The sequence below is a fragment of the Prinia subflava genome, chromosome 3 (genome assembly GCF_021018805.1).
Source record: "Prinia subflava isolate CZ2003 ecotype Zambia chromosome 3, Cam_Psub_1.2, whole genome shotgun sequence".
NCBI classification, from domain to species: domain Eukaryota; kingdom Metazoa; phylum Chordata; class Aves; order Passeriformes; family Cisticolidae; genus Prinia; species Prinia subflava.
The window spans coordinates 25,566,636-25,575,169 of NC_086249.1; the positions used below are offsets into that span (position 1 = coordinate 25,566,636).

Genomic DNA, 8,534 nt, shown 5'->3' on the forward strand with positions numbered 1-8,534 from the left:
CCCTATGTTTTTTCTCGGGAAATAAATGTAAATAGCAGTAAAAGATTTAAAAGGGGGGACCCAGGACGCACTGGGGCGGCGGCCCGAGGGGCAGCCTGGGCGGAGGGCCGGCCCGGCCCGGCCGGGGCAGGGGGGCGGTGGCGGTGCCGGCGGGAGCGGGGCGGGCCGGGGCGGGCGCGGCGGGGTCCGGCGGCGGGATCCACCTGCGGGAGGCGCCGCTCCGCCCCGCCCCGGCCCGCCCCGCTCCCAGCGCGCCGCCGAGGGCCGGCGCCCGGCGGGAGGGAGGGGAGGCGCTCCCGAGCCCCGCGGAGGCGGCGGAGAGATGGGACCGTCCGCGGCCCCGCCACCTGCCTGAGCCGCTCCCGGAGCCGCCGCCGCCGCCGCCGCGGGGAGCCGGTAGGTAGCGGGCCCGCCGGCCCGGAGGGCGCCCCGGGGGACAAAGGGGCGCGGGAGGATGGGGAGCCCCGGGCAGTGCTTCCCTCACCTGCCCGGCCATGCGGGGCTCCGGGCGGTGCGAGCGGCTGTCCCGGCCCGGGGCGAGCGCTCCCTTCGCGCAGGGCTTAATGTTTAACCCCGCTCGCACCCACCGGGGCGCACCGGGCACCGCCTCCCCGGCGGCGCCGGCGGCAAAAGGGCGAACGCGGCTGCTCGCCGCCGGTCCCCGCTGCCGGTGACCAACTCTGAAAGGACGGCGGGTGAGGGAGCCGCTGGGATAGAATTGGCCTTTGCTGCTTTTTCATGCCTTGGAGGCGTCTGACGGTAGCGCTCCGCTGCGGTCCTGTACTTGGATTCATCGCTGTGTCTGAGTACATTAGTATTTTTGGGGTGGCCTTTTAAGACGTACGTGACACGATCTCTCCAGTGAAGCGGCTGCTGGAGCCTGGGGAAGTTGTCTTTTGCCTCCTGCCCCGAGCAGGGTCCGAGGGGTTGGTGAGGTCTCACCGGACCCAGCTTGTGCAGCTGCCCCGTCCTCAGGTGGTTCGGAAGCCCTGGGGATGCCGGTCCTTCCTGCAGCTTACCCCGTTATTCGAACTGGCCGTCACTGTCTGCTTGTAATGCAGAGTGCTCGTGTACCGTGATACCGAAGCTGCTTGACATGCAGGGAAAGAGAAAGAAGGGAAAAAGGAGGGTGAAAGGAGGCAGTCCTAGGAATTGGACTAAATGGAAACTGATGTACGCATCAGCGTACTATGCTCCCTTTCCTTTGTGTGTGCATGGCACTGACACAAGCGCCGAAATAGCCGCTGTGCCCGGTGTGTGTGCTCACGGACACAGCCGTGGCCTGTCAGGATCAAAGTTAGTTTCAGGTTTTCCGAAGCATCTCTTCACAGCCCTCAGTCAAGCAGATAAGGCAGTGTAACCCTCACACCATCCTCAGCATCTCAGACAAGGCTAATAAAGTTGTTAGATTTTAATGGCAGGAAGGCTTCTGTAGTTATTAACGTGCAACTCCATTATTTTTGCTGTGTTTTAACAAGTTCTGTGACCAGGAAAAGCAGCAGAGGTATTTTGGCACGGCACTGACAGTGATTTAGTTCTCCTGTATGATTTGGTTCGAGGCAGATTTTTCTCTCTCGCTGTCTTGGTGTTCTCTCTTCGGTTTTTTGTGGTTTTTTTTTTTTTTTTTTTTTTTTTTTTGTTTTGTTTTGTTTTGTTTTGTTTTGTTTTGTTTTTTTTTTTTGGTATGTTAATCTTTCTGGCTTCCAGCACTGTGGAAAAACTTTCTTCATTTCAAAATGTAATGGAGACTGGTTCCTGGGCTTTCATACTAGATGATCCATGATTTATTGTTATTTAACCATCTATTACAAGAACCACCCCTGAAGTAGTGAACTCTTGCAGAAAAATTACTTGCTTATTAGAAAATTATTCATGTCCATCCTGAACAAGGCAGTTTTCTTTCAGCAGCATCTATCTGGGGGTGTGAATGCCCATAGCAAGCAGGAAAATATGTCTGTAAAGTGTTTTAGCAGCATGGGGATCCCCGGGGTAGCTGTCACTGTTTCCATTCTCTAAACAATTTTAATGCCATTAGTGAGTGTGATTATGTACAAACCGCTTCTAGGGGGTTCCTAGGCTGGATGTCAGAGCAGGGCTTTGTGCTGAGTCAAAGGGTGGATTGAGTTTATGACACAGTTTAAATAGAAACAGAAGAGCAGAGCTACAGTAGAGCAGCACATCGTAATTCATTCAGCGCCGGTCTGTGATAGCCGTGCAGGGAAGTGCTCGCTCCTTACCACTTTGTTCCTTTTGAGAACACCTCCCAGGGTCACCCATGAGTAAGTAGCTGAGGACAGAGAATTTTAACCCTGGGGTTTTTTTTCAGCTTTTTGGTTGTGTTTCAAATAAAAAGAGAAAGTAAAAGGAAAGAAGAGCCTTACTGGAAAGTCTCTGCTTAAATGTGGACTGCTTTTTCAATTCCTTCATTTTTAAGAGGAAGGGTCGACACAGAAAGAGGTACTGTGCACTAATTTGCATCCTGTTATAAATAAGACATATTTATTCTATTTATTGCTGCTTAGATCTGATTTAGTACCAGTTATGTCTCCAGATGGAATATAACTATGAAGACTTCAGTAAATGAGTACTGTTTAGCTTCTACAGTCAGGTATAAACTCACAAGTGTATTTTTGTCAGGTTTAAATAACATTTTAAATAATAGAAAAGTTCTGTAACTGATGAAAAGGCTTTTTTATCCCCTAGAGCTGCAATGTGATCACAGCACAGAAGCAGCAGGGGAAGGGGTGGGAGGCTTTCTCGGAGACGTAAAGTGGAGTAAGTACCACTTTACACAGCACAGACACAAATACTATCTACTAAAGCCTTTTTTCTGGGACCAGCTCGAGTCCTGTCTCCTGTCTTGTTCTGCTCATAGGGCGGCTGCCCTCTGCTGTCTAAAGCTGCCCTTCCAAGTGCGGGTGGTGCTGTGGTGGTGATGGTGGGGAGATAAGGGAGGGCAGGTTGCAGGGCGAGGTAATCTCTCTTCTCATCCCAGATGCCAATCTCAGAGAAAGCAAAGGGGCTGTTTGGCACACAGTCCCTTCATCAGTAGTCTGACTGCTTGTGCAAATAACTGACAAGAGGCTTCTGTTTTTCCCCTGCCATCTAAATAAACCAGCCAAAGGCCAGCAGAGGCTCAGTTAGTATGAATGGGTTTTAGCTTCAAGAAGTGGCATGAGTGGTGCAATTTAGAGAGATTCCATCTGTCAAGAAAGCTGAGGGCAATGAGGGCAAACTGCATAGAAATACGTGCTCTTAATGATAGGATCAGCTACCTGATGCACAGTTTAACTGTGTTTTAATCTATCAGCTCCTAACTCGAAACCAGTGAGCACTGCTGCACGCAGCCCTCACTGACACAAGCAGGACAGCTGGCAGTTGGCTTACACCAGTGTATATTGTCTTTGTGGGGATGGAGCAGTATCATTTGTCCCTGTTACTGTCTTTTTTTTCTGTCTTCCTAATTGCTGTTCTACAACAGTATACATGATAATACAGCAGGTGTTCCCTGTGCCATCCTTACAGCAGTTTGAAACTCTCTCATTTCTTAGCTTGAAAAATGCAGCTACATCCAATATTAAAATTTGCTGTGGAAGGAGTCAGACGAGCTGGTAGTTTTCCTTGGATACCAAGTATTTTCTGATTTTGGGACATCCAAAATGATGCAATTCTGATTAATGTTTAAAATGGCTTGTATTTGCTAGAATGTGTCATCTGTTAGGTGTAAAGCATCACATTTGGTAGAGACTAACCTAGGAAAAAAGTATGTTCCTTTAAAGGTGTCCTCTTTGTCAGTGAAAAATTTGCCAACAGAATGTGTGGTCACTTCTGAAAGAGTCAATACCTGCCTCTGTGGGTTTCAGTAGCATCAGTTCTGTTCATCTACATCTGCTTTTTGGGCTTAAAGTCTTTTGATATCTTGCATGAGTCAATTGATATTTTAAACATTTTGTGCTTTCATTATAGCCTCCATTCCCAAAGAGAATGGTACCAAAAATCTAAGAATCTAGGCCCAAAATTTGATTTTAACACCACTGGACATGAGCAGCCTGCAGCTTTCAAAGTCTTTTTTGGTGCAACTCACAGGTGGAGTATTCCTACACAAAACATTGGAGAGAAGGATTTTTCTTTTTATTCTTAGATAGCTGTGGTCATTTCCTGTGTGATTTGCTTTGGTTTACTCGTTTGAGGCATTTCAGGAATGATCCTGCAGTTGTGATCAGTGTAGCCTCAGCAGGGTTTTAAATATGTGTAAGCTCAACATAATTGTGAACTTTCATTTGAATAATCTTTGTGTGAGGGAGATCCTGCCTGCCTTCTTGCCCAGGGCACAGTGCCTCCTGCAGCGATTCAGCTGTATGGCTAATTTCAAATAAACTGAAGTTACGCATTTTTTTGACACAGCACTAATGCACGCTGTTCTCTGCAGTCTCAGGCACTCTGCCTGCGGTTCATAAACACATTTACAGTCGCGTTTGCCTCCCTGTGCTCAGAGGGGGTTGGTTTGCATTTCTAATTAATTGAGTTTATAAAGCAATAAGCCAGTGTGTTAACTGAAAATTCCCTCAAGAATTGTAATCTTCCTTCATTAGCTGCCTATGTGTAATCAGATCACCCTTTCTCATGTAAGCCTTGGGGAGAGCCAGTGCCACGTGGTGCAGAACCTTTGTCTGGTGTGAGTTGCAAGGGGAGGTGAGTCTCCTCTGTGGTCACATTCTGCAGCCCAGCCCCTGTCAGGTCACCTTCTTTGTCCCCCCACCTGTCCCTACCATCAGCCTGATGCCTCTGGCTGAGACAGCAGATGGTGTGAAGAGATTTAAAGGACATCTTTCAACGAAGTCAGAGAGCAGGGGAGAGCTTTCAGAGAGTGTTCTAATCCAGCTGAAGACAAACACATTTACTCTTTGCAGGAGCTCTGTTAACTAGAGGAATGGATTTAAACAGAATCTGAATTTTTTTTAAACCGTGTGAAGACAAGTACTGTAACTTCCCACTGATGTCATCTGGGAGTTGGTGGCTCATCACACCTGAGGGTTAGATGTCCTGTATTTCAGTGTTAACCTGGGACACTTGTTTCAAGACTCAGGCTAAGGCATTATTTTGGCGCTGAGAAATCTGAGCTACCTAATGTGAGTTAACTCCATTCAAATCGCTTGACCTTTATTACGTTTATACTGGGTTAGTAAGCCGCTACTTAGCAAGGTAGGATAGTCTTGCAATGAGTTTGGGTGAATAACTGTATTTGCTTTTGCTTTCCACAGACCGACATTCAGAATGGCAGCCTTGTCCACTTTAATCCTGCTTTTGTGTGCTGCTAAAGATGTGATGCCTTCCAGTCCTCACTGGAAGCCAACTTGGCCGTCTTACAGAGTTCCCGTTATCCTGCCGCAGTCTACCCTGAACTTGGACAAACCACAGTTCGATGCTGAAGCCAGACTGGAAGTGGTATCTCCGTGTGGCCCAGCATGCCACAAAAGTTCTCCGCTGCCAACTTACGAAGAAGTGAAGAACTACTTGTCCTACGAAACCTTGTACGCCAATGGCAGCCTCACAGAAACTGAAGTGGGCATATATATTCTGAACAACGGCGGCGATGGCTCTCGAGGCAGATCTCGAACTAAGAGGCAGATCTATGGCTATGACAGCAGGTTTAGCATTTTTGGAAAAGACTTCTTGTTGAATTACCCATTCTCCACATCGGTGAAGCTCTCCACAGGTTGCACGGGGACGCTGGTGGCTGAAAAGCATGTTCTTACTGCTGCTCATTGTATCCATGATGGAAAGAGTTACGTCAAAGGAGCTCAGAAACTGCGGGTGGGGTTCCTAAAGCCCAAACAGAAAGATGGCAGCAAAGGGTCCAATATCACCAACTCGGCAATGCCCGAGAAAATGAAATTCCAGTGGATCCGAGTGAAACGGACGCATGTCCCCAAGGGATGGATCAAAGGCAATGCCAATGACATTGGCATGGATTATGACTATGCCCTGCTGGAGCTGAAGAAGCCGCACAAAAGAAAGTTTATGAAGATAGGTGTGAGCCCACCCGCAAGACACTTACCTGGAGGGAGGATTCACTTCTCTGGCTACGACAATGACCGTCCGGGAAACCTGGTTTACCGTTTCTGTGATGTCAAGGATGAAACGTACGACCTGTTGTACCAGCAGTGCGATGCCCAGCCGGGTGCGAGTGGATCTGGGGTATATGTGAGGATGTGGAAGAGGCAGAACCACAAATGGGAGCGTAAAATTATTGGTATATTTTCAGGCCATCAGTGGGTGGACATGAATGGCACCCCGCAGGATTTCAATGTAGCCGTTCGCATTACACCCCTCAAATACGCACAGATCTGTTACTGGATCAAAGGCAACTACCTTGACTGCAGGGAAGGATAAAGACAATGAAACTCCTTGAAAGCACTTAATGACTGGTTTTTGTTACTCATCTGAGGAAAGGCTAGACTTGTGCTGCCAATGCATGTGATCACGTAACATCGGGAGGTGATAAGTAGCTTTTCAAGCCAGCCACCTTGTTCTTAGGACAGGGACTGTGTGGTGCTATCATTACAGCCTGAAACTGGGGAGAAAGGAACGTCTGCAGGGTGGGGAAGGAGCAGGTGGACTTGCTGAATTTGCAGCTGAGCAACTGAAGATTAATTAGGGGCGGATCAGTAAACAGTATGAAAACAGAACCGTCTCCAAAGAATCTTGTAAAAGGGACGCTGTTGACTATCTCATGCCTACAATGTTTGTTTTAATAAATCCTAGGATTAGTAGAAATGCTTTGATCTGAACTTTTAAAAGAAAATATTTCTATGCTGTTGGGGGCTGAAGAGGGGCATTTAATGGTGTTTGCAACCCAAACATTACAGCTTTGTGTTCCTGCATGAGAAAAGGGAGTGTGAAAAGGGCAAGGCATGCGCTGTGGGAGATGAATGCCACACAAATAGCGTGAAGGGTAAATAACCACATAACACTTCTAACTTCCTTTCAGCCTGAGTGATTTGAGACTTTATTAGTAACATAGTTAAGAAAAATGCTTTTTGAGCAAACAGACCTTGACGTTGCAAGGATTTGACTGTGAAGATGATGTTGGTTATATGATCAGTGCCATTACATCCTGCTTTGGGAAACACAAATTGCACATGGGATTAAATCTTTATAGGAGCTGGGACCTATGAAGGAGCAGGATCCCTATGAATATACTAGAAAGCATGTGGGGAAAGGGAGTTACGTGTTTATGACCTACTTAGACCTTTTAAGGAAAATCTCATGTTAGCAACTCAGATTTTTGGAGGGGAAGCCTGTCTTCATTCTTGCTATCTACCTAATAATGCACCATATAGAGGGACCCTGGACTTGTAAGTGTCTCTCAGCCGTATCCCTTTGACAGTGTAATTTGGGCATCTTGACAAAAATTTCTTGTGTTTTTGGAATAGGAATCCTCCCCACCTAGCTGTTGAGTTACAAATAATTCTTGGCAAATGCACAACTCAGGATTTCTGCAGCTGGAATAGAACCACTTTATAGGATGCAGCCTGAGTTTGTTGTGAAGTGATCCTCTGCTGTCTCTTACAGATAACAGTGGTATTTTTACTATAGAAGAATTGGAGTTGAAAACAAGAATTGTCTTTTTGAGGTAGAAACAGTGCAGCCAAATACTGTAGCTCAGCATTCAGAAATTGACATGGTCTCTACAAGTAGCCTTTCTTAGATGGATTGTGCCACTGTATTTCAGTAACATGATTGAGGACATGCTGCCATGCCAAGATTATTTTTTTAAGTAGGAGGATAGACACCAGCTCTGGTTTCTCTTCCATCCATCTGTCACTGACTCCTGAAGCTTCCCAGGTTGCCCATGGTGCTTGGTGTTGTGGGGCAAATGCAAGTCCCTGGTGAGAAATAGCAAAGCTGGGAAGGAGTGAATCCAAGCAGAGCTTCCCTGTACTATACCAATACGAGGAAAATGTTAATTCAGCTAAGCCTTTTTTACACTCTACTAATTACTACGGCATTTGTAAACATATGCCTGATGGTGCTTTATCTTTGTGGTGGCTTTGGCTCCAGTTCTGACAAACATTTTTGCTGGAGCTGCCTATGATTATTATTTTTATAGAAGCAGTGTAAAAAAATGTGGACTCTCATGTGGGTTTTTGGTGCACTCAGATACAAGCAGTTACTAATGCTTTGAAATATGAATAATCACCATATGTATCTGATGGTCTTTTTCTGACTTTATTTTAATTTCTTTTAATCTATGGCTGTTATCTGGAGCACTTTTGTTTGAATGTATCACATTGAATAAAGAAAAGTTATGGAATTTCAATGCAGACATTCTTGTATTTGTGCTGTGTTGGGTTGCACTTTCAATCTCATTTCAGCTATTATTTGTAAAGACATTCAGATACAGATTTATTAAAATCCTCTGTGCTGTTTATTTTCCTTCAATTTTCTTCTGCTCCCACCTGTTGGAAGTTTTTGTTTTGGTGTGTTGGTTTTGGTTTTTTGGGGAGTCTTAATTACTTTATACATTTGAA

At 46.3% G+C, this 8,534-nt stretch overlaps 1 protein-coding gene across 3 annotated transcripts; it reads left to right on the forward strand.

Moving 5' to 3' along the window:
* The first annotated feature begins 223 nt into the window (after positions 1-223).
* Positions 224-8,327, forward strand: PRSS23 (serine protease 23). 3 transcript variants are annotated; one of them, XM_063394450.1, is made up of 2 exons: positions 224-396; positions 5,262-8,327. In XM_063394450.1, the coding sequence occupies exon 2, from the start codon at positions 5,275-5,277 to the stop codon at positions 6,391-6,393; it is 1,119 nt and encodes a 372-aa protein (XP_063250520.1). In that variant the 5' UTR covers positions 224-396; positions 5,262-5,274; the 3' UTR covers positions 6,394-8,327. The 3 variants fall into 3 exon arrangements, with proteins under 3 accessions (XP_063250520.1, XP_063250521.1, XP_063250522.1); XM_063394451.1 differs by lacking the exon at positions 224-396 and adding an exon at positions 2,161-2,279; XM_063394452.1 differs by lacking the exon at positions 224-396 and adding an exon at positions 2,344-2,457.
* Positions 8,328-8,534: the final 207 nt, after the last annotated feature.